The sequence below is a fragment of the Pelodiscus sinensis genome, chromosome 5, assembly GCF_052426305.1.
Source record: "Pelodiscus sinensis isolate ZL-2025 chromosome 5, ASM5242630v1, whole genome shotgun sequence".
Lineage (NCBI taxonomy): Eukaryota > Metazoa > Chordata > Testudines > Trionychidae > Pelodiscus > Pelodiscus sinensis.
In genome coordinates, this window is record NC_143056.1 from 60,518,640 (window position 1) to 60,545,482 (window position 26,843).

The window sequence follows — 26,843 nt, forward strand, 5'->3', positions numbered from 1 at the left end:
GTCTGGCATGGAAAAAGTAAATAAGGAAAAGTTATTTACTTGTTCCCATAACATAAGAACTAGGGGTCACCACATGAAATTAATAGGTAGGAGGTTTAAAACAACAAAAGGAAGGATTTTTTTTTCACACAGCGCACAGTCGGCCTGTTGAACTCCTTGCCAGAGGAGGCTGTGAAGACCAGGACTTTAACAGGGTTCAAGAAAGAACTCGATAAATTCATGGAGATTAGGTTCATCAATGGCTATTAGCCAGGATGGGTGGGAATGGTGTTCCTAACCTCAGACAGAGGCTGGGAATGGGTGATGGGAGAGGAATTTCTTGATGATTTCCTGTTCTGTTCACTCCCTCTGGGGGATCTGGCACTGGCCATGGTTGGAAGACAGGATACTGGGCTGTCTAAACGGAACATTGGTCTGATCCTGCATGGCCATTCTTATGTTTGTAAAGCAGCGGAGAATAAGTGGTCTTGGGAATGCCACCCATAATGCTTATAGCATCACCGTCCATGGCAGTAAAGCACATAGGTACATGAGTGGAGTATGTCCCCGGGTCTGTCGGTGTCTTGTGGGTTTTCTGTGAAAAAGATAGTCTGTAAAGGAAAGGAGTAAGGGAGTGAGTGATTACCCTGATGTTGTCTCTTGTTGGTGGCCTTGTTCACTCATCCTGTGATGTGCTTCGTGTGGATGTTTCCGGACCACTGGATGGTGCTGGATACCATCAGCTGTCCAACTATACTTGATTGATCTTGATCTTAGCCAAAAGGCCAAGAACCAATACACTTATTCCTATTCCCTATGCACACTACCACCCCACCACAGCTAAAGCCATAGCTGAAGACTGCTGCAGAGCCCTGGGCCAGAGCCACCAGGATCCTGGGTTTGGCAGCAGGACCAGTAACCCAGGGCAGTGACAGAAAGGCCAGGGGAGGGGACCTTGAGGCCAGTGGCTGAATCCTCAGTGTGAGGGCATGCTGGGCACAAACCCAGAGGGTGCTACAGCACCCCTCAAACTGTACTTCCTACACCTATCAACACTGTTCTCAGTCTGGACTATTCTCAGACATGACTTATACATGCTCCATCATCAGCAATCCCTGGAGGTTAATATTACAGAGATATACCTATCTCATAGAGCTAGAAGGGACCTTGAAAGGTCATTGAGCCCAGTCCCCTGCCTTCACAGCAGGGCCAAGTACTCACCCTGATAGATTTGCCCCAGATCCCTAAATGGTCCCCTCAAGAATGGAACTTACAATTCTGTGTTTAGCAGACCAATGCTCAAACCACTGACCTATTCCTCCCCTCACACACATTTATTTATTATGGGTCCTTTGGTGACTGAAGAATGGGATCCCTGAGCCACAGGCTCATTCTCAGACATTGCAATGATGTTGGGAGTCAAGGTTAGGCCGCAACTGCTGCGTGACAGTTCTCATCTTTTCTGTTTTTGTGTGTGTGTGTGTGTGTGTGTGTGTGTGTGTGTGTGTGTGTGTGTGTGTGTGTGTGTGTGTGTGTGTGTGTGTGTGTGTGTGTGTGTGTGTGTGTGTGTGTGTGTGTGTGTGTGACCAAGGCCAGGGGATTTTCCTCAGAAACAAATTATTTCTTTCTTAACAGGTCTTTACCAGTTAACCCAGTACTGGCCTACTGTCTCCCAGTGTGAGGTGTCAATGTCATATCTCATTGGCTGTGTCTACACTGGCATGAATTTCCGGAACTGCTTAAAACGGAATACTATTCCGTTTTCAGTTTTTCCGGAAAAGGAGCATCTACATTGGCAGGCTGCTTTTCCGGAAAAGCCCTTTTTCCAGAAAAGCGTCTGTGGCCAATGTAGACGCGCTTTTCCGGAAAAGAGCCCCGATCGCCATTTTCGCGATCGGGGCTTTTTTCCAGAAAAGACTACTGGGCTGTCTACACTGGCCCTTTTCCGGAACAGTGTTCCGGAATAAGGACTTATGCCCGAGCGGGAGCAGAATAGTTTTTCCGGAATAGCGGCTGATTTTGTACAGTAGAGCGTCGTTGCTTTTCCGGAAATTCAAGGGCCAGTGTAGACAGCTCGCAGCTTATTCCAGAAAAGCGGCTGATTTTCCGGAATAAGTGGCCCAGTGTAGACACAGCCATTATGTTTATCTTAAGCATGTCTTTAAAGCATTTCTTTTGGACTCCTGGTTTCCTTTCTCCTTTGGTGAGTTGGATTTACAGCAGTTGTTTTGGTAAGCATATACCTGTCATGTGCACACACAGCCCACTCCATCTTAGCTGGTGCTGGATAATCAGGGCTTCAATACCTGAAGAAGGTGGCCTCTTTGGGGACACTGGCTTTAGTGTGATGATTCTCACACTTTCTGTTGAGGATCTTCTGAAAAAAGTGCTGGTGCTGATGTTCCAGGTTTTTCTATAGGCGTTTTCAAAAGGTCACCCAAGTCTCTCAGCCATGCCTTCTGCACATAACATACACTGCACTCATACACTACTTGCACACAACACTGCATACTTACATACCCTCCTGACACACACTTCATATTACCTATGCATGACTTACACCTCCCTCACATACTATTTATCTGCACTGCCCACCAGAGACTATACTACATTCAAACTCAGCATTATTACTGGCAAGCACTAATTACACACTGCTCAAGTCACATATATCCTGCCCCCTATCCAACCCACTCCCACACATTTCACTCTAGCACACTCTCTGTGAATTTAAAGAGACGTGTGTCCAGTCTGCCTGTCCCTGCTCTGACCTGCTTTCAAATTTGGGATTGGAGGGTTGTTGTCCAGAGAAGATTGGTCACCTGGGGCTCCTGGTAACAAGGCAGTGCTGAAAGATGATGAGTTCATACCTTTCATCTCACCCACTCCATTGTGGAAGAGCTGCTGCTGCTCCCTCTCACGTCAGAGCCAGAGGACATGAATGGGATTCCAGACAGCTGGAGTAATGCTGGCACGGGACGGGTTCTGTGTGCACTGGACAGAGACACCGCGTACACTGGGAGAGGTTTGAGAAATCAATCGCCGCCACCCGGGCCAGGGACGTGCCCAGCTCCGCGCAGCTATTAACGCGCGTCTACTCTCAGAAGCGCACGGGGGACAGAGAAGACAAGAATGAGCGATGTGTAGGAAGCAGATAAAAGAACTGGCAGGAGACTTTCCCCCATAAACGAATAGCGATTGATGAGGAATTTGGTGACACCATCATTCCCTCAAATACACACGGAAGAGTCGCACGGAAAGCACCATAGGGGAGACAGGGTCGGGAAGGGCGGGGACTAGTTTGAAGATGCAACTTCATTAATTCTATAAAAGGGGAAAATGCACTTTCCCCTTTAGGAATGATTAATTTGGGAACCATTTCCTCCAGGCCTTGGCGATAAGAATTCGCTGGGCGCCCCCAAGCGGACAGCTCGGGTTTTAACGCCGCGAACTTGATCCTTTTTGAAAGTGTGCCCAGGATCCAAGCCATGCAGCGAGTGAGCGCCCTAACACGTTCCCCCACTGAAGGAAGGCCCCTGTCTATGTCTCATCTCCCCACCCCCGCTGTGCAAATAGCCTGACAGAGACATCCAGGCGCAAAGGGGGCCCTGTTACCCGTAAAAAGAAAGTCACCGCGGCCACCCAATGTGAAGAACACGCGTTAATAGCGCACGGTTACTGTAGCACTATCACATCAGGAGATTAGCTCCTGGAACAGGAGCAGCGGAATCAGACTGGAGAAACCATCGCTGCCCGGTGGTAATTTGCTCTCCCTCATTCCAACTAGTGCCCGGCTGGTCACAGGCGGTTTATACTCCCAGCAATTCCCTGCACCCCGAATGAGGCAGAGCAAACCCTGGACAGGTCTGTCACAGCGAGGGGCAGAGCCCTCTGCCTACCACGTGCTGGGCGTAGAGAACTGAGGCTGGAGTGTGATCACCTCCCTGCCCCCCCCCCCCCTCTTTTGAGCGGTTTGTTTCTCGTTTGTTGTGAGGTAACTGGATAAACACCAGCCCGCTTCCTGCCCGGTCGCTGCTGATTGGCCCGCGGGACTTTCAGGAATGTGCGCGACCCCTTAAAGGCGAGAGCGGCTCCTCCAGCCGCTTCACTGCACTGGCCAGAGGCTGAGCGCCAAGGGAAACCTGCGGGGGCTGCAAGCAGCTGTCGAGCCGATCCACCAACCGGGACTCGCGGCTACTCACGGACTGCTCCTGGAACACCAGCGCCCCAGCACCAGGGACACTGACACTGCTCGGGCTGGGGCTTTGCTGAGTGTGTGTCTAGCGCGCTAGGGGACAATCACTCACCTAAGAGTCGTCAGGAGAATCCAAGGGCTTCCAAAGGATATTGATCGCTCTTCACTCAGTGGCTGCAGGAGATATTTCATCCCCGGGGTTATCTTTAAGGTCTCAGCATCTTTCCCTGTAAAGGTAAGTGCAGAAGCAGCACTTTAATTTCCCCTGCCACTTCATGTAATTTGTAAAAGACAAAATCTAAAGAGGGGGGGAAAACGCAACTGAAATTCATGGGAGGGGAGGGGTCTGTGTATCTATCTACACGTCCTCCTCAATAGTCCCGCTGCTCGCGCCTTAGCCCTTTGCAACACTTTTCATCTTCAGGGTACCTGACAAACCTATTGCTTGCCAGCCTCAGACTCCCCCAAAAATTCTTCTGGATGTAATGAGGATGAGACTTTCTTTTATTTTTCGAAGGTTTGTCTTGAAGACTGGTCTTTGCCATGGAGCTATCAGGCGGACTTTTTCTCCTCCTAATGCTAAGTGTCTATGCAACAAACCAGATCCCAGGTAAAAACAATTACTTCATTCTATATTTGGCAATTATAAAGAGATTTATTGGGTAAATATTAATGGTCAGGATTTTTTTTTAAATAAATCTGGTATCTTTGGTGTTGACTTTGAAGGAATGAAACCTTAAACTGTGATGAAGAGCTGCTTTGATATTTCTAGCCCACAAAAATGCATTAGCCTGGGGAATATTCAGATTAGTGGTTATGAACAGCAAATTATTTCCTCCTGTGCAGAATTTATGTAACCTTCAAACAAGGAAGGACTGAACACTCAAGGACTTCAAAGCAAAGCATGGTTTACCTACCTTTCCACATTATGCATGGGGAAAATGTAGCTGAGGAACTAAAAGAAGCAATCTGGCATTGTCCCCTATCTTGCCTGTATTGTGCATTATGTCTCAGCATAGACCTCAGACCATATAGAAACATTATTTATGTACTAACTGAGATCTCTATAGGTAATCAGTGAAAGTCTCACTTTAGATTTTTAAAATGGGATCTGACGGGGTGGACACTCTGCTCTCTTCCCCTTGTTCTTACTGATGTGCTTCGCTGCCTCCTCTATTAGCACTCAAAACACCACTCACTATTGTCCAGCTAGCTTTGTATGTAAATCAGGATGTGCTTCCTAGCATCCCTACAGAAATGCACCATGCCCTTCTGTACAGCAGCCCCCCTACAGGGCTGCATTAGCTTCATAGCTGCCCATACTTGCATTGTTGCTATATCAGCTCCCCACCCAATTGGACTGATCTTCAACTTCCATTAAAAGTCCCTACTCAGCCTCAGTGAACACCAGCTCACAATGGGATTGAGCTACTTTCTCAGCCCCCAGCACCTGACTGCTCCCCCATCCCAGGGGTTGCACAGCCATTTGGCCCCTTTCTATCTTTGTTCACAACGCTTACTCTGGTCTCTCCACAGAGTCTGGGGGAGATGATAATAGTGTATTTGATCTCTTCGAACTCATTGGCTTCACTCGCAAAGGAGCCGGACGCCGTGCAACTGGGGTGCAGTTGGTGAAGGGGCCTGAGCCTTCCAGCCCTGCTTACCGCATTGAGGATGCCAGCCGCATCCCTGCCATGCCTGATGACAAGTTCCAAGATTTGCTGGATGCCATCTATGCTGAAAAGGGCTTCATTTTGCTGGCTACTCTCCGGCAGGCCAAGAAGAGTCGGGGCACCCTACTGGCTGTGGAGCGCAAGGACAGTTCGGGCCATATCTTCAACCTGGTGTCTAATGGAAAAGCAGGCACTCTGGATCTGAGCCTGTTTGGTGATGGGAAGCAGCAGGTGGTTTCAGTGGAGGATGCCCTATTAGCCACTGGCCACTGGAAGAACATTACCCTGTTCGTGCAGGAGGACCGGGCCCAGCTGTATGTAGGGTGCGAGAAAATGGAGAATGCTGAACTGGACATCCCCATCCAAAACATCTTCACCAGAGACCTGGCCAGCAGTGCCAAGCTCCGCATCGCCAAGGGTGATGTCAATGACAACTTCCAGGTAAGGCTCTTTCTCTCAGTCAGCATCTTCATGGGGTTCCTTCAATGAGAGAAACCCTTAAAGGCACAACGTCCAAACCTACCCCCACTAGAGAAAGAGTAGTAATGAGAAGAGGAGGGTTCTGATCAGCTTGTGCAGGAAAACTGTCCACCTTCAATATAAATAGTCCCCACAATCTATTTGCATATTAAGTGAACTGCAGAAAATCCTCTTCAAATCCCAAGCTCTTTAAAGCTCTAGACTTGTTTTAGATGAGACCTGATGAAATTTCTCAGACTACAAGAAAAACTTGAAGTTTCTGACCCTACTACACTGATCAGATAAACAGTTGTCTAGCAAATTTTAGTAAACAAAAATAAAGCCTGGAATATAGAGGAAAAGAGGACATTGTGCATCTGTGGAGTTGTTATACACTGAGAGCTGGTGAAGAGAGTATTCAGACACAGGACTTGCTATCACCAGGTAGAAGGGGTAGTGAAGCATTCTGGACATATGCCTCACTCTAGTGCCTTTGAAACTTTTGTTGAAATTGAAACTGGCTTCCTGGGCAAAATTACACGTCTTTCCCCTATAGTTTCTACAAAACACTGTCATTTTCCCTCTGCCAACAGGGAGTGCTGCAGAATGTGCGGTTTGTCTTTGGAACAACCCTGGAAGCCATTCTAAGGAACAAAGGTTGCTCCAGCTGTAAGTCTACAACTTTTTCTGAATCTACTGACCTATTAAAAATAGGATTCCTCAGCATGCTAGGAAGACAAGTTGAGACAAAAGTGAAAGTATGCTGATATGAAAATCATTATTGTATAAGAAAATACAGGATTTTTTCAGGCTTATAGATAAATAAATGGACTTGGTGACAGCTACATTAGCAGGTGTTATGCACACTTTAGATGATGAATTTTGCACTTGTAACATTGTGTGTGCATCTATATTAATGGGCATATGCTGTTTTTGTTTTTAGCTACTAATGCAATCATTACCTTGGACAATCCCATCAATGGCTCCAGCCCAGCTATCCGCACTAATTACATTGGCCACAAAACAAAGGATGTCCAGGCAGTCTGTGGCTTCTCCTGTGAAGAACTCACAAATATGTTTGTAGAAATGCAAGGACTGCGGTCCATGGTGACAATCCTTCAAGACAAAGTGCGCAAAGTGGTAAGTGCCAAGAAATCCAAAGTTGTCTTCATTACAATTCGCTCAAATACTAGGTAACTTGCCTCTAATACCTGTAGATTAAACTCCATGGCTATGTTTAGACTGGCATGATTTTCCGGAAATGCTTTTAACAGAAAAGTTTTCTGTTAAAAGCATTTTCGGAACAGAGTGTCTAGATTGGCACGGACGCTTTTCCACAAAAGCACTTTTTGTGGAAAAGCATCCATGGCCAATCTAGACGTGCTTTTGTGCAAAAAAGCCCCGATCGCCATTTTCGCGATCGGGGCTTTTTTGCGCAAAACAAATCTCCGTTGTCTACACTGGCCCTTTTGCGCAAAAGGGACTTTTGCACGAACAGGAGCAGCATAGTATTTCCGCAAAAAGCACTGATTTCTTACAGTAGGAAGTCAGTGCTTTTGCAGATTTTCAAGCAGCCAGTGTAGATAGCTGGCAAGTTTTTTCCGGAAAAGCGGCTGATTTTCCGGAAAAACTGGCCAGTCTAGACACAGCCCATGTGTAGAGACAAAGGAGAGCTTAGTACAGAAGTCACCTATAATGCTTTTACTTTTCTGTTCCATTAAGACTGAAGAAAACGAATTGATTGCCAAAGTAGTCCAGATCACTCCCGGAGTGTGCATTCATAATGGAATTCTGCATAAAAACAAAGAAGAGTGGACTATTGATAGCTGCACTGAATGTACTTGCCAGGTAAAGACTTTACAATTCACAACATGACAACATAATGCATCGGCTTTAGCAACTGCTGCCTAAATTATGTTTATTATGTAGAAAAAATGAATCCTACACAAAACTAGGTACTGCATACTGTATCATCTTTTGAAAGATCCATGTAGTATCAATGATGTGGTAGTTGTGCTGTAAATGCAGCTTTCATTTGATGCTACTGAAGAAGCATTGTAGAAGGGAGTAGCCTAAAATCATGCAACTGATATAACTGTCCATTAACCAGTCTATTTTAGCTATTTGGGGAATGCCTCTGTTTAGTTTACATAAACCAAAAAGTAAACTAAGTTTTCAGCACTCCAGCAATTTTATCTTTATAGTAGCCAGCAGGTTTCCTCCCTGAAATACTTGAGGTCTAAATTAGGTACTCAATTGCACCTTTTACTAACTGAAATGAATAGGAATGAATCCTTGCTTTTCACTAGATTAATTCAAAAATAAAAGAAAATCTTGATTCTATAATGAAACTGTTCATGCCACTGAGTTTGCAGACATTTTGCAGACGGGAAAGAAGGATTATTTCATAAAGTTGGTAACTGCTAGCCAAAACTACCACCAAACTGTACAAGGAATTCATTCTTCAACATGTTCTGTTCCAGAGTACTATAAAATATCCTAAAATACTGAATAACATCATAACTATAATTCCCCAGCCCTCTTTTTAAAAACTCCTTTTATGACTTTCCTCAAATCCTAATTATATCTTATTAAAAACACTTCAGAGTACAAATCTACAAAACCCAATTCAAATTGGAAACTAAAGGCTTAATTATTAGATATAAATGGACTATTTGTAGGGCAGAATATTCTTTTAAACTTATACTCAGCTAATGACATTGTGATTCTCATTGTCGAATATTGGTAGCTGTCACAATTTGCTTCATTAGTTTCTAAAACTATAGCACTCAGAAGGCTTGTTGTCCTAAAAGAAACATAAGAAGCCAAAGTATACACTACATTTTAGTTCTCATTCAGTCTTCTGGTGGAGTTTTTTTGTTTTGCTTTCAGCTCAGAGATCAAAGCCACATCTAACTATAAATTATGGTTTCTGGGTTTTGAGCCAACTCCACTCAACTCACTTTATATAATCAATTTAAATTCAGATTAACACATGACAAAGCTGGTTTCAAATTCTTTGTTAGTGTCTTTAAAGTTTGACATATTTGGGATATTATGTAGCAGAATCTGACTCAGACATTTGGCAGTTTCTCTTGCTTAACTTCTACAAATTCTAAAACACTTCCACCCTTGGTTGAAAAGTAACTAAAGAATAACGGAAAAATAGTCCACAAAGGATTGGTACAGCCACTATTGACTACAACAAGGAGTCTCATGTAATGAACTTACTACTGAATCTTTTGTGAGTTCAGTAGATAACTATCTTTAGCATTTGACCTTTTCAACTAAAGTTTCATCATAAATTTAGTGGTGATTCTTTTTTTGTAGAACTCTGCCACTATATGCAGGAAAGTATCTTGCCCTCTCATGCCTTGTTCTAATGCTACTGTTCCTGATGGGGAGTGCTGTCCACGATGCTGGCGTAAGTAGTTACAGCTTGCTTGATATTTCTGCCATAATCTGCTGTATTGTCTCTCTTACCTAGCTATACCATACTAAAATGTAAGCAGGTGAGTATAGAATTACACCACCAGAGAACTATTAGTCTTAGTTTGCGTTAACTGAGATACTCAAATGATCATGCAGACCTAACCTAAATAGACTATTGTTTGTAAGCTAGCTATATTAAATTCTAATAATCACTTATCAAAGTAATGGCCACTGTGATTCTGGAAACATGATCATTCTTCAGAGGGACCAGACTTGGATCCTAGTACATATTTGCAAAGAAAAGTGGACATGTCAGATATGGTGACCTTCTTTTGAATTTCCTCTTTATGGCACTGATCCAAAGAAACATGCCTCATAAAAAGTTTGACAGTCCCTCAAAAGCCCACACTATTTAGAACATTTGACAGATCTAGTCTGATGTGATCAGTAGTGAAACTGGAATGCCCTAATACCAATCAAACATAAATCCTGCTTTTAAATCCTCTGAATTTGGAACTTTTTTCAGGGTTTTATCAAATGAAATGTTGGCAGAATCAACACGATTTTGCAAAGCATTTTGACTTTGATGAACTATATTTTCTGACAGAAAATAGTTCTGTTGAAGTTTTTCCAAGCAACTCCACTAATAGTCTAATTGTTCACGACAAGCAAAAACAGAACATACATGCAGCCCTCACCTAACTCTAATCTGGTCCTCCAGTGAACTGAGTTCTTATGAAAGGAAAGAACATCATTAAACTAGCTGTGTTGCCCTTGTCTTCCTCTGTGCTTGTCTCTCACTGAGACAATTCAGCATCCCAGAGACTTTAAAGTTTATGCTGAAATGCTTTTTAAGAGGAAGGCAAATGACATAATTGTAACCTCTGATTTCTTGGTGGGAAAGGGATTTAAACATAGTGTATACATTTTTTATTCACATTGTAAGCAGAAATGTACTTCTCTTGTAGCCAGTGACTATGCAGAAGATGGTTGGTCCCCTTGGTCTGAGTGGACTTCATGCTCTGTGACCTGTGGAAATGGGGTTCAACAAAGAGGTCGTTCTTGTGACAGTCTCAATAATCGCTGTGAAGGTTCCTCTGTACAGACTCGGACCTGCCACATTCAGGAGTGCGATAAGAGGTGTAAGTATTTCATATGCTTAGACAAATTGTGAAACCTTACCTGAGCCTATCCTTGGCTTCTACAATTGTAATTTAAGTATTAAGCTACCACGAGTCAGAATCATGATTTAAACCACAATAAGCTGCTTACCAATGGTACAAAACATTGATTTTTTTAGCTCTAGAATAGGGGTGGGCAATTTTTGATTGGGGGCGGGGGGATCCAAGAATTTGATAAGTGGTTGAGGACCACACTCTTCAACTATATTAATGGAGGAGGTGTGGGGGTCTGGGATGGAGGTTGGGTGCAGAAGGGAGCCTGTGGTGTGGGATCTGGGAGGGAGTTAGGGTGAAGGAGGGGATTGTTACCTAGGGCCAAAAGACTAGTGTGAGGAAGGGTGCAGGGTCTGGGAGGGGAGTGTGATCTGGGGTAGAGTTGCAAGGGTTTGTTTGGGTTGTGACCTGGGACATGGGATTGGGGTGCAGGGTCTGGGAGAGGTATGGCTGCAGGAGAGGATTCTGGCCTGGGGGAGAGGTGCAGAAGGAGGGAGTGCAGGGCCTGGGAGAAGGTTGTGACCTGGCAGAGGCGTGCAGGGGGGCGGGGAGAACGGGGATTTGAATTGTGCCAGGGACAACAGACTGGGGTGCAAGGTCTGAGAGAGGGTTGTGTCCTGAAGAGAAGTATAGGAGGAGATGTAGTGTCTGAGAAGGTGTAGGGTGCAGAAGGTTTGGGTTACATGGAGGGGGAGTAGAGGGTTGGGGGAGGGGGAGGCTGTGGTGCCAGAGGCACCTTACCTGGATCCCAGCCAGAAGCCCTCCAGGGTCCCGATCTTCTAGCCCCCGTACTTGCTCAGGGCAGCTGCTGGGACCATGTTTACTGATCAGAACTGAATACCGTAAGCCTGGGGGAAGGGGGCACTTCACATGCTGCCTGTTCTGCAAACAGGCAGGTGCTATTGGCCAGAAACTGGCCAATAGGAACTATTGGGGGCTGGAGCAGTATGAGAAACCTCTGCCCCCTCCCCTGGGCTCTCAGCATTCAAACACACGTATGGCTCTACAGCTGGCTTTCCTGAGTGCTGAGTGTGAGCAGGGCAGGCATGGAGCTTTCTGAGTTTCTTGCGGGCTGGATTGAGCAGCTTGGCAGGCTAGATGTGGCTCACATCATATTTTGCCCAGCTCTGCTCTAGAAGCTCCTGAGATTTTTGTTTTTTCCTACTAAAACTCCTATCAAAATTGAAATGTATGCAGTGGAAGCCAGCATGAATGTTTGTTTTTGACATTGGGCCTGAACTAAACATAGCAAAATCTCAGGCCAACATGCATTTCATTTTTAAATCTCTACCCATCATGGTGGGGTAGCAAAATTGGGGTTTGTATTTAATGCTGTCATTCACACAGTACCAAAAGTTTTCTAGGCACTTTGCTAACATGCCTCAAAGAGCTCGAAAATCTCAGATGGTAACATAAGTTTGTCTTTTCTGAAGTCAAACAGGATGGTGGTTGGAGCCACTGGTCACCATGGTCATCATGCTCTGTTACTTGTGGCATTGGCATGATCACTAGAATCCGTCTCTGCAACTCTCCAGTCCCACAGATGAATGGCAAACCATGTGAGGGTGAGGCAAGGGAAACCAAATCATGCCAGAAAGACCCCTGCCCAAGTAAGTAAATGGGTCAAATAGACTCTTTCTTTCTTTGTTTAGCTTAAGCAACAAGCACCTTTTAAGCTAGAAGTTTTTGTATACAGTAATCTTATTCCTGACCACTGTCTCCTGTTAAATCAAGTACTATGTAAAATCTCATATTTTTAAAAAATACTGAAGACAAAATACATTAAAAGTTAGTTTGAATAAAACTCAGGCTCTAATTTTTTAGAAAACTCAGAAATGAAAAATTTAGGTACACCATTCTATCCTTTATTCTTCCATAGTGTCCAAGTGCAGCGGTGGTCTTGAAATATGTGCATCAGTACTTATATGCAGCTAGTAGTATCTTGCTGAATTTACAATGAATTCTGTGAATGTTTACGTTTTCCATGGATTTTCTCTGCAGTAAATGGAAACTGGGGACCCTGGTCTCCATGGGATGTATGCACAGTCACATGTGGAGGAGGTATTCAAAAACGTGGACGTCTTTGCAATGACCCTGAGCCTCAGTATGGTGGGAAGGACTGTGTAGGTGACGCCACAGGAGTGCAGGTCTGCAACAAGCACGACTGCCCAATTGGTGAGTAACTCTAGTTAAAAAAAATAGTATTTTAAGCAGCACTTGCATCTTCAAACATTTGTGCAAAAATTACACCTCATCTGAGTCAATTTCCATTTAACTAAAAGAAGAGAGTCAAATTCTGACTTACATTACATTGCTAAAATACCAGAGTAAGATATGATTTAAGTATAAATTTCTTTGATTTCTAGTTGTGTAACTGAGGGCAGACTATCTGAATGACTTTGTCAGGACAACACAAGTCAGTGGCAAAGCTGAGGTTAGATCTGAAAGAATTCCTGACTCCTAGGCCAATGATCAACCTATTAGACAATACTTCCTTTCTGTAGTGAAGAATGCAACTGAATCAAATGACTGACTTTAATTTGGCAATCTAAAGTCCCTGACATGTAGAATTTTACCTTTATTTTTCCTTTGGTTAGTGAGGTTGTTTTTAAGACTGAAATGCTGCCATATTCCTCTAAAAGAACCTCCAAACTGTTTGTTTCAATTCACATGTTGGGGATAGCCAACCCCTTAACAGACCACTTAAATAGTTGAAGTTTACTGTGATTCAATCTTGTGTTTCAGATGGTTGCCTGTCTAATCCCTGTTTTGCTGGAACGACATGCACCAGTTCCCCTGATGGTTCTTGGAAGTGTGGTGCCTGTCCCACTGGTTACCATGGCAATGGTGTTCAATGCAAAGATATTGATGAGGTCAGAAAGCTTGAGTTCTTGTTTGTAGTCTCTCTTCTAATAAAGGGCAAAACACTAAGCTACAAGTTAAAAATCCAAATCCCCTAAAAAAAAAATCTCTAATTTTCCCTCATACTCCAATCTTTCTCACTTCAGTGTCAAGAGGTTCCTGATACCTGCTTTGTCCTCAATGGAGTGCACAGGTGTGAAAACACTGAACCTGGATACAACTGCTTGCCTTGCCCACCACGTTTCACTGGAACACAGCCTTTTGGTCGAGGTATCGAGGATGCCACAGCTAACAAGCAGGTACTCCCAAGATGAAAATTTTCCTGGTTTATAAAACCACCCACCAGCCTTGAATATTCTAAAGCACATTCTGAATTCTCAGAAAAAGCAAGTTCTTGACCAGCCTTCATAGTTTAGGAAAATAAAGGTTATTGTAAAAGACCAGCATAGTACAAGCATATAATCTGCTTCAGTAACATGACTTTTAAAAGCAGTGCTTTCTTAGCCTTTTAAAAGCTGTGGAAAGGTGTGAATGTCATGAATTTGGGGGAATAAACATTTTTGAAATGTTGCCAATAAAGAAACTATGTAAATACTTAACATGTGACTATTTATACCTGTACATGAACAGCTATACATTCCTCTAGCCTTAGCTGCATATCCAGGAAGCATGAGGGAGAGACTCTTTTGCAGCAGACTTATTATCTTTGTATGTGTGTGGTCTCTTAGGTCTGCAAGCCACGTAATCCATGCACAGATGGAACTCATGACTGCAACAAGAATGCCAAGTGCAACTACCTTGGCCATTTCAGTGATCCTATGTACCGCTGTGAGTGTAAACCAGGCTATGCTGGCAATGGCATAATCTGTGGTGAAGATACAGATTTAGATGGATGGCCAAATGAGGACCTTGTCTGTGTTGCCAATGCCACTTACCACTGCAAAAAAGTAAGCAAATTCCCCTGTTCTCCTGCTTGCTTTTTTAAGAAATTGCCTTGGTATATAACTAAGGAATGTGCTAAATGCTCAATGTTTTAAAGGCTTATGACTCAATCTCTGACTAATTACAGGTATTAAACTATCTCCAATAGTAATAGAAATGTAGCCGTGTTAGTCTGGTGTAGCTGAAGCAAAATACAGGACTATGTAGCACTTTAAAGACTAACAAGATGGTTTATTAGATGATGAGCTTTCGTGGGCCAGACCCACTTCCTCAGATCAAGACCACTTGATCTGAGGGTCTGGCCCACGAAAGCTCATCTAAAAACCATCTTGTTAGTCTTTAAAGTGCTACATAGTCCTGTATTTTGCTTAAACTATCTCCAGTGCAAGATAAGACTATATCCTTTCAGGGATATAATGGCAATGCCAAAGAAAAGTTCCAGATTATCAGAACCTATTATTACAGTAGTTGAGTCATGCCTGGAACATACAGGAATTCTGACCATTACAGTAATTACAAAAATACCACGTATAAGTTCTTACAAAGCCTATTTTTGGCCACCCATAAACATTCTCAAAGGTCATAGAAAAAGATATAAAGATTTTTTTTTCAAAAGTGTCTAAGTCCCAGCTTCAAAAATAAGAGGCCCTTAGGCTTCTAAGGATATGTTACACTGTCACTAAAAGTCAAACAGCATAAACAAAAGTGCAGACAAAACCTTTACCCCCTATGAGCAGCAGCATTTTTGGTTGGTTGGCAGGAGAGCATTCCTGCTGACAAAGCACCATTTACAGTAAGCAGCAAAGCTTTTGTCACTTGGGGTGGGAGAGTTAAGCACCTGGGAATGACAAATTGACCTTCAATTGCCAGTATAGAAAAGCCTAAGTGACTTTTGAAATTGTTATCCACGGTCCATAGTAGTTATGAAGAGTGTGTGAAATCAATAGAATTACACTGAGAGAATGCAGTAAATGAGATTGTAATTATGCTGTTTATTTCTAGCTGTTCACTTTTTTAAAAAAAGTAAAGATGGCATTCATACCAAGGATGATAATACTTCTGCACTTTCTCCTTTCTAGGATAACTGTCCCAATCTTCCCAACTCTGGACAAGAAGACTATGATAAGGATGGAATTGGTGATGCCTGTGATAATGATGATGATAATGATAACATTCCAGATGACAGGGTAATGCTACATGAAAGATTCATGCCCTTCCTAGTGCTGCTTTTTCTTTCTCCACTCCCAACAGTCAAGGCCTGGCCTCTGACCTTAATCTTAACAAAAGGTTGTAGGAAATTGAAGGGAAAGTTAACTATTGAAAAGAGATGCCTAACTCCAATTGGATATTCAGTAGTTCCAGGAACTAGCTGCAGCTGGCTGAGTTTGAAAATGAGATTGACTGACTCTTCTCTTCATGCTTTATTCCTTCATAGTCTCATGCATTCTTGAGACAGCTAAAGCTTCAGCAAGTATACACTAACATTCCAGCATGCCAGATAGCTAACTCTCCTGTTCCCACTCCTCACTTTCATAAAGCAACAATTCTAATTGTTTTAAATGGCAGCCTAACCAAGGTTTTCAGAATGTCACAATTCACTACTGCTGCAATTGACAGCAACTTAATCGCTTCTACTATTTATACCAGTAGTGAATTTGGCTGAGATGCAAAGGGCTTTGAAATACCAGCCAGTGTTCCTAAGTAAGGTGCATGTTGTTTTTGCAGATTCTATATTTGTTTTATTCCACTTTCTCCCAGACATCACTTTGTAATGGATCCAATCTGAGTGTAATTTTAAAAACCTCTAGTTCTGCTCTGTTCACGGAAGAGGATTTAACTAGTTTGACTTTTCAAGCATTTTCCTAACTTGCATTAAAGATCTTTCTGAACTGAATGTCATACATTTGAATTGTGTTGGTAAAGAACCAAACTAGTTTTCTGTTTGTTAATAGCCATTTTGTGCCTGCCCTTCCTCTTACAGGACAACTGCCCATTCATTTACAACCCGCAGCAGTATGACTATGATAGGGATGATGTTGGTGACCGCTGTGATAACTGCCCCTACAATCACAATCCTGATCAAACTGACACTGATAACAATGGAGAAGGAGATGCATGTGCTGTGGATATTGATGGAGATGGTAAAGTGTTTTGTTGCCATTTGCACCCTCCTACATATATACAGAGCAGTATTGCATAGATGGCAGTTATATGTTGCCTCTGTTGGTACCACTGTCTATAGATAGAAAGTCAAGTGTGTGATCAAGTCACCTGCAGGTTGCAAGTCAAGACTGCAGGCCACTGAGGCTATATGCACATTTAGTTTAGGAGCCTATGATTTGTTGCAGTAGATCGTCCTGGTTTATAGCTCCACTCACAGTGGCAATAGCTGTAACAGGAGACTCAATAGGCGTTGAGATAAACCACTCTTCTGCAGCATAATCTACAGTAATTCATTTTATCACTATAGAAACTGTTGACTTAATTGTAAGCCTTATTTACTTACTGCAGTGCCACTGTCAGTTTACAGTATTCAGATTGTGGAGATTATGATCTATGTAAACCACTCTAATTCATCTCTGCTCTGCTCCTTTTAGGCATTCTTAATGAAAGGGATAACTGCCAATATGTCTACAATGTAGACCAGAGGGATACAGATTTGGATGGGGTTGGAGATCAATGTGACAACTGCCCTATGGCACACAATCCAGACCAGGTAAGGCTTTTCTACTCTGACCTGTATCAGTATCTGTTGTTCAAATCTTATTTACCATTACATTTTTACCCTTTGTTATACACACTATGCTGATATGACAAATGATGCCTTTATTAAGTGATAACATAACTCACAGGGAGCTCACCCAGCTGCTAGCTGTTAACTGAAAAATAGAGTAATGGAGGTTTCTGGGACTCTTATTTGAAGTCATGTGTCCTGAGCATTTAATGGGAAACATTCATGTCTGTAAATTTGTCTATGTATCTTGTCAACTGCAGTAACTCTCGTAATGCAGCGTGAAAGTCACATGAGTAACAAGTAATTGTAAACAGTCTATGAAAATGTCTTCCCATTGATTCTACTATCCAGTCTGGAGTGCAGTCAAATGAACATGCTATACAAGAAACTAAAATTATGTACATTACAAATAGTCACAGATGTTAAGTCCAGGTTTTAAAAAAAATTGATCCAAATAAGCCAAAATAAAGGAGTAATATGAGACAGAACGCACAGCTGTTTTTTTTTCCCTGAAGGAAAAAACAAACATTTGCCAGGTGCCTGACACCAGTGCAGGGCGTATGCTAAATATCATGGTATGCTAGGAACAGACTATAGATCTTAGGCATGGGAGGGGCAGAGGCTTAACTAGTGCATTGCATGTCATTTTGTATAGACTCACCTTGCCTTTTGGAAGACAAAGGTTAAAGCAGTATAAAATAACTACATTTCAAAAGACTTCATTTATCAATACAATAAAGGCAATTCTGCCTGCTTTTCCCTCTTTATGTCAAGGTTCAAAGGTGTGTTCTAACATTCAGAAGTAATATGCAAAACTAATCTTTACAAGATTAAGTGGGGGTGAGAGGAGTTTCTAGCCCCTCCCACTGAATTTGCTCACTCTAAGAAGCTCAACAGGAGTGGTGGGTAAAGCCTGTACAGTCCTGTCAAGTCAAAGGTAGTAAGATTAATAGCTTCAGGGGCATAATTGGAATGGTTTCAGAAAAGTTGCTGCAAATCAGTGGAATCCAGCATAGGACTGTAGTTGCCCAGGCAATGTTGCATGCAAGGATTTAAATTATGCTTATAAAATTAGATCTCTTAACATTTGCCATTTACTTTCTAATAGGTGAAATAGGGGAAATCATGGTCCATTCGATTAATTTTAAGGTTTTTTCTATGGCTTTCAATGGAGTGTTCTCATGAATAATTGTATTAAACTAATGCACAACACTCTCACCTGTAGGTATTCTAGTAGGATAGAGTATTAAGGAAAAAATAATTTAAATTCTAGCACTTGTAGCAATTCAGAATGTGTAAGTTAAAATGGCCTCTGACACTTCAGTAACTCCTGGGTCTGAAGAGTCTGTGCAAGAATACAGGTCAGACTAACTTTTGATAGCCCTAACAAATATAAAGCTAGATGCCATGTGATCATATTAGAGAAACTAAGCAAACAGTGAGATGTGTATATACAAACTACAAGCAGAAGGGGGCTTTCCTGGCATAGCCCACTACTAAGGGAAGTAACTATCTCTCCTCACATAACACTTAGGGTATGTCTGCACAGCAGAGCTAAAGTTGAATTAAGCTATGCAATTTCAGCTACATCAATTCCGTAGCTTAAGTCAAAATAGCTTAATTTGGTTTTTGGCACTGTCTACACAGCAGGAAGTCAAAGGAAGAATATTCTTCCTTTGACTTCCCTTACTCCTTGTGAAATGAGAGTTACCATGAGTCAAAGTAAGAAGTCTTCCAGCTCGACATTATTTCAAAATAGAGGCTTGTAGTGTAGATGTGCACTGTTATTTCAGAATAACTGACATTATTTCAAAATAACACTGTTGTATAGACGTACCCTAAGTCTCTATGGCTACGTGTAAACTGCACTCTCTTGTACAAGAAGAAATGTAAATGAGGCAAAACGATGAATATCATCACACCTCACTTGCATACTTAATGAGCCGTCATTTTTGCACAAGGGGCTTTTGAACAAAAAGAAGCCATCTACACAGCTCCTTTTTGCTCAAAAAAACCCTCTGCGCAAGAGCCGTTCTGACGCTTTTTTTCAGCCAAATGGCTCTTGCACAAAAGCCCCTTGCTCAAAAATGGCTGCTCATTAAGTATAAAAAGGAGGTATAGAGATATTCACTGCTTCACCTCATTTGCATATTTTTTGTGCAAGAGAGTTGAGTATAGATGTAGCCTATGTTTATAGAGGGCTTTGGAGGCTTTTTCTTGTAATTAGGAAAATTATGACATGGAGCGGAAGCCATACAACAGTCTGTCAAAACAGTCTTTTAATCAGAGAGAGTGATCTAATGGCGAGGTACATACTAAAGTCAATATCATAAGGTGCTTGGAAAAGAAAGATACAATGGTAAATTGACACCAGATCTATGAAGATCTCATGGAATAAATGGAGACTAGCCTGCAGTGGCAGAAACATTACAAGCATAATTATACAAATACTGGGGAAAAGCTGAAAATCATACTACTCTCTGAACCCTAGGTATTCAAATAAATAAGCCTGAAGCAATTGGTTAGTGAAATGTTAATAAAGTAATTCAAAAGAAGTTAGCACAGTTGGCCTTTTCTGAATTGCAAAAAGAGTGTAAAAATTTAACAGTTTCTTTTTGCTAAGTGAATAGCAAGCCTAAATTCAAGCCTTCAAGGTTTGTATTTATGTCTTTCTTGCTAGCATCCTCAAGTGCAGCAGTGGTGTGCATTTAAAGCTTGTTCTTCAAGCCTTCCCTCTTCTCCAACAGGAGGATTCTGACTCTGACCGCATAGGTGATGAATGTGACAACAATCAGGACATAGATGAAGATGGCCATCAAAATAACCTAGATAATTGTCCCTATGTGCCCAATGCTAATCAAGCAGACCATGACAAGGATGGCAAAGGTGATGCCTGTGATCATGATGATGATAATGATGGTATCCCTGATGACAAAGATAACTGCCGACTGGTTGCTAACCCAGACCAGACTGACTCTGATGGTAAGTAAGATGAACATTATGTTATCAAAACCTGTATTTTTCTACAAAGGCATGTCTAGCATTACATGCAGATATATTTTAAAATCATAACTTTTCTTTTTTATAAGAGAATAAACGTGTACACATAGTACCAATATAGTGTCCTTCTCTTTTTACTGCAGAGCTTATGCTGATTCCCAGTATATTAATAAAATTTGGGAAATGCCAAAATGAAAAATATTTGGATAGGGAGAGAGTATGAATCTTAATAATCATGGCTACTGAAATTTAATATATACTGAAGTCTGAGCTTTCAAAAACTTCTTGATGCTAAGATACCAAGGTGGATAATATAAAGCAGTTCTAGGCTTCTTACAAGAATCTGCCTTGTTTTGGCTGTGCCACTACTACACTGCAACAGATTTCAGTCTCAATTGTCATATGACTTCAAAGCAAATTTAATGATACATCATTTTCAACTTATGTCAATGAGTTTTCAGAATTGTCATTGAAGCTATATTTTTGTAGGTGATGGACGTGGTGATGCTTGCAAAGATGACTTTGACCACGACAACGTGCCAGACATTGATGACATCTGTCCTGAGAATGTTGACATCAGTGAGACAGATTTCCGTCGATTTCAGATGGTTCCCCTGGATCCCAAGGGAACATCGCAAAATGATCCTAACTGGGTGGTTCGTCACCAGGGTAAAGAACTGGTACAGACTGTCAATTGTGATCCTGGACTTGCAGTGGGTGAGTAAAAACATTTTGGATCCTCCCTCCTCATAGTAGCCTAGAAAAGGCTAGACATTTAGCTTAAGGTCCAGCATAAGGCAGCAGAAGTTTCAAACTTGGTTTCTTTATTCTTCATCCAGGATTTGATGAATTCAATGCTGTGGACTTCAGTGGCACATTCTTCATCAATACAGAAAGAGATGATGACTATGCTGGCTTTGTATTTGGTTATCAGTCTAGCAGCCGTTTCTATGTAGTCATGTGGAAGCAGATCACCCAGTCCTATTGGGACTCAACACCAACCAGAGCTCAGGGATACTCAGGTCTTTCTATCAAAGTTGTGAACTCCACTACAGGTCCTGGAGAGCACCTTCGAAATGCTCTGTGGCACACTGGCAACACCCCAGGACAGGTAAGAACTCAATCTGAGGTTAATTATATTTTTTTGCACCTGCGGTCAAGCTTAATAGGTAGCAGGTTTAAAACAAACAAAAGGAAGTATTACTTCACGCAATACACGGTCAACCTGTGGAACTCCTTCCTTGCCAGAGGATGTTGTGAAGGTCAGGACTTTAACGTGTTTCAAAAAAGAGCTAGATAAATGCATGGGGGATAGATCCAGTAATGGCTATTAGCCAGGATGGGTAGGAATGATGTTCCTAGCCACTGTTTTTCAGAAGCTGGGAATGGGTGACGGGAAATGGATCACTTGATGATTCCCTGTTCTGTTCATTCTCTCGGGGGGGCACCTAGCATTGGCCACTGTCAGACAGGATACTGAGCTAGATGACCCTTTGGTCTGACCCAGTATGGCCATTCTTGTGTTCTAACAATAAGCATGATAATTCTGGGGAGACTGTTAGGAAGGGGCTCTCAGAACTAACACCTTGTAATTTGTAGTTAAACGTTTACTGAGTAGAAATTTGATTGACTCATATGCTCTACATAGTAGGATCCCTCAGCTCCAAAGGGAATCTAAGTTTATCCATTGTTTCTGATGGCCTGAAACATTCAATGTCCAGCACTAGCCTGACTGAATAATAAAATAGGAACCTGTCTAGGAGTTAAATCGGTTTTCAAAAGACTCCATTAATGTGAGCATGCTCAGTACAAACCAAACAGCAAATTTGGAGGGGAATGTGACACCACATTCCCTTCCCACATCCCCCATCATCTCTGATTCAGTCTATCTTTTGGATATACAGTCCAGCTGTGGGCCCTTATTTTACATATAAAATACTTCTCAAAATGTGGTTGGATTGTCAAACTGTTTGCTATTTATAATGGTATCCTTTTTAGGTACGGACCTTGTGGCATGACCCTCGTCACATAGGCTGGAAAGATTTTACTGCCTATAGATGGCGTCTTAGTCACAGACCAAAGACTGGATACATTAGGTAACCATTCCATTAATGTGATATATATGAAGAGATTTGATTGCAATGTCATCTTGGTAATAGTTAGCCTTATATTAAAGTTAAAAACTTACCACAGCTAGCAAGGATGATTTATTACTGCTCTCCTTGCAGAGTTGTAATGTATGAAGGGAAGAAAATCATGGCTGATTCAGGACCAATCTACGATAAGACATATGCTGGCGGTCGGTTAGGATTATTTGTCTTCTCTCAAGAAATGGTATTCTTCTCAGACCTTAAATATGAATGCAGAGGTAAGGATGGTGTCTTGTTGGTATGACATTTTACTGAAGTACATTGAAATAACAATTGTTTTCTTCTGAGGCAATTTTCTTTAAAGCATATTTAAAGATGAAATTTATCAATTTAAATTCTGTGGTATTATATAACATTGTGATAATCTTATATTGCTCTTGAACCACATGAAGGATTTCTTTGAAATCCTATGTGAGTTTTGTGGGGAAAACCTGTTACAGGCGGCCCCCGCACTTACGACCTAATTGGTTCCTGAAGAACAGTCATAAGTTGAGCCATCGTAAGTTGAACCCTTATTTTCCATAGGCGCAATGTTATAAATGGTGGTTCCATTCTTGGAATCCCATTTCATACCCTAAAAATACCAAAATTGATGACGGAAATGGAGGAAAAGTAAATAGTTCAAATAATGCACAAAAATAACTAAAAAGTGAAGACCAATGTGGTAGAGACGCATGCAGTTCAAGCAGCAGTTGCAGACTGGCGAGTCTGACTGACCTCGTGCGTTTCCTGTTTTGGGATGATACGTGGAGGCTGTGTCATATGCTGTTGTAAATGTGAGCTCTGAACGTATATTGGGAGATTTTAGGAGCTATCGTAAATGTGGTGGAGTAATATGTCAGGGGTTACCTGTAATTAATTTTGCATTGTTATAAGTTACCATCCACTTAAAGCAAAACATTGAAGATGCTTAACGCAGGACACATTTTAGGAGAAATATAAAATATATATACTTCATGCTTTGAAATATAGCTAGTGTGTTTTTTTTTTTTTTTAACTCCTGGCCAGATTTTTTAAATGCATGTGTATAAACTTCAACATGAAATTCTTACTTTCATATGTATGCATATGTGCAAACAAACAAATCCTAATTGGCTTGGACCCATGCAAAATGTATGCACAGCTCAGGGTTTATGTATTCAGCTGCATAAGTGTGCATGCACACCCAAAAACCTAGCCCATCATATCTCAAATCTTTCTTAGTCTGACTGAAGAAATAGCTACCAAAGGGGCATATTAGTCCCTAACTGTAGTTATTATTAATACAGAGATTTTAATTCATTCAGTAATTTTTTTCTCTTTCCTCCCCCCTTCCTCTACAGATCCATAATCATGAGGTTATTGATACAGAAACTATTTTAAAATGCAGGTATTGCACCTTCTGAAATGTTTAATTTTTACAAACCCTGGGACCATTGTATTCTTCCTTTTTTTTTTTTTTTTTCTGCTTGCACAAATGTGGACAAAAACACATGACCTGCCTCAAGAACGATTTTGAAAGAATGGAATTGAAAGCACACTCAACATATGACCTCATCTAAAATGAGAGGAAAAATTATTTTTCATGAATGAAAATTTGTCTTCATCATAAAAAGCACACATTTGCTTCAGTAAGAAAGACATTTGCTTTGTTCTTTATCACAGTGAAATGTCACTGCCTCTAACTGGTGGTTGCACCAAGTACCAATTTTTGTAATAAGACATCTTTAGATGTTCTGTGGACTACTTAAAAACTAAAGACATTTCAATATGTGGGGAAAGGGGGTGAACTTCTAAAGGTTAAACAGAAAATTGCCATGTTTGTCTAGAAGGTGTCTATGCTTTCTGGAATTTATATCCAGGAAACTTGGAGAAATTGTTATATTTTGGACTAAATATCTTTCAGGTGATGAAAAATGTTCTATTTCATGATGTAGACTAGCTATATTAGCAAGTTAATCCATACTGTCCAAAGCAGAAACTGCAAAACTGACCCCATTGGGGGAAGGAGGCATAAAGATTGACCCACAGGATTGCACTAGCATGGTGAGACCTGGGCTTCACAATTGGAATCTAATGCCATTGCCTGATTAAACAGAGATTTATATTTTTTCCACATGTAGCAAGTGCAGATGTAGCGAACATGAAAAAGGGTGCTGAAAAGCACACCATTTCAACTAGCACCTGTGCTGGTCTTCAAAGAAGAAGCATCTGGGCTTTTTTTTTAATGGTTAAAAAGGCACAACAAATGATAATAACATTCCTTTTTCTACAGATTTCATGGACTTTTTTGAACTCCTCACTTTTTGGGAGGAGGAAGAAGGCTGTGGATAAAATCTTAAAATGTAAAATATTTATTTTACTTATCCTGGATGTCGCAATGACTGAAGGACTATTGATAAAACAAAACAAAAAAGCGCGTCAAGACTATCCATATAATCATTGTTACAAGTCTTCAAGACTGTACAATTGTAAATACAGATTATTTATTAATTCTGTTCTATACTGAACCTAGATTTTTTTTATAGTTTAGAAAGCTTTTTGTTTGGATCATATAGCTGAGATGTATTAATTACAAAGAGCAACTTTCCTTTTAAAGAATGTGGAGCACAAGGAAGGAATGTTCCCTCCCCCCATCTCAGTCAGCATTCTATGTGTTGGTTTTTTTACTACTTTGCGGAAGGCAATTGGTTTTAGCCTGGCAGGTTGCCTTTCTACTTCTTTAAGAAACCACAAATCTTATTTAGACGCTATCAGTTCCTATCTCTCGCACCTATTACTGGAGAGACTGGACAGCATTTGTTACTATCTAATAATTTACATAGTGCCATTAGATGTATATGGTATTTCACCTTTGGCCAAAAATAAGACAGACAAACTATAGAATCCCTGCCCTGACAATTTTGCAAATGGCACTTGTCACTACGGCATTGGGTTGCAGCCATTTTATGAAGTTTCAGGTTGCATATTGAAATGATCCAGGTGTCGTTGTAGAAGTAGGAATGCTTCACAGAGAAGATGGGATTTTAGGAGCTCCAGGGAGAGGAAAGGGGTAGTGAGACTTATGTTAACTGAAGCTGTTCCAGATGTAAAGGACAGCATGATTATACCTATAAACCTTTCTTTCCAAAAAAGAAGAAAAATTAACAAGATGAAACGTACATACAAATATTACCTCATTGTGTGACTGAGAAATCTTTGGATCAAGCAGAGGTTAAATGTCTAACAAACTTTAAAGCTACTGTAGAACTTTAAAAAATGCTGTACATAGTCCAATTCTTTTTGCAGAAAAGTATATTCCCAATAAGAAAATGGCATTGAAACAATGCCAAATACTATTTCTAATGTTGTGTTATATTTTTCTGTCCTCTTGTATACCATTGCTTGTATTTTTATAAATTATTTTTCTTATTGCCATTTTAATAGTTAATCTCATAATTGTGTAGATACGCTATTTAAGTAATTTATCAGGAAGTGCTACCTGTAGAGCTAGTATTTCTATTTTTATAAAATGTTTGCACACTGAATTGAAGATTTTTGCTCTCTTCCCATGTTTTTGCTATAGCATAATTTTCTAAGAATGTGCTTTTTTGTACACTTTTAAAACCATTTTACATTTTAAAGCTGTGTAAGTTGTACAATAAAATTTCTTACATACAAGGAACAATAAATCAATATGAAAATTTATATTTACATATTTTTTTGAATAATGTTTCATTTCTAATCACTGATTTTATGGGCCACTTGAATTAATGGGTCAATTTATATTAACTCTGTTATGATGGCTCAACTCAGTCAGACTAGCAAACTAATATAGTACTCACCCATTTAATCTCAAAGATGCACAGGCATGATGTGAAAATAAAGATTTTCCTAAAAAATAGAACAGGGCCAGGATTGAAGTCCATAGAAGCCAGGACTGTACCCCATGCCCATGGTGTCCAACATGTTAGCCACTAGTTACATGTGGCTATTTGGCCAATTGAGTGTGACCAGTTCTAGCTTCAGAACTGGTTGGACACCATGGCCCTATATGGTAAGCATAGGATGAAATGTGTTCCATAGTGTGAATGTATGTTCCATGAAGGCATGCATGGTTGGTCAGTATGCATTAAAATATGTTAATGAGATCCACTGATTTACTGTTGGAACCTGGTATAGAATGCGAAATTTCTGGGGAGTCTTACTGGCAACAACTGCCTGGGAGAACTTAAAACTGTCATTCATAGTCTGAGAGAAAGAGGGTGAATTGTTTTGTTTTTTGGG

The 26,843-nt window shown here is 41.1% G+C and overlaps 1 protein-coding gene across 1 annotated transcript; it reads left to right on the plus strand.

The window, feature by feature from the left end:
* The first annotated feature begins 4,072 nt into the window (after nucleotides 1-4,072).
* Nucleotides 4,073-26,270, plus strand: THBS1 (thrombospondin 1). The gene is made up of 22 exons (XM_006123938.5): nucleotides 4,073-4,406; nucleotides 4,689-4,781; nucleotides 5,708-6,285; nucleotides 6,897-6,972; nucleotides 7,247-7,443; nucleotides 8,026-8,151; nucleotides 9,634-9,727; nucleotides 10,704-10,877; nucleotides 12,344-12,520; nucleotides 12,912-13,085; nucleotides 13,656-13,783; nucleotides 13,919-14,071; nucleotides 14,501-14,719; nucleotides 15,794-15,901; nucleotides 16,696-16,855; nucleotides 17,312-17,430; nucleotides 20,196-20,430; nucleotides 20,938-21,165; nucleotides 21,288-21,559; nucleotides 22,447-22,544; nucleotides 22,677-22,816; nucleotides 23,921-26,270. Exons 2-22 carry the CDS (start codon nucleotides 4,715-4,717, stop codon nucleotides 23,926-23,928), a joined length of 3,531 nt encoding a protein of 1,176 aa, XP_006124000.1. The 5' UTR covers nucleotides 4,073-4,406; nucleotides 4,689-4,714; the 3' UTR covers nucleotides 23,929-26,270.
* Nucleotides 26,271-26,843: the final 573 nt, after the last annotated feature.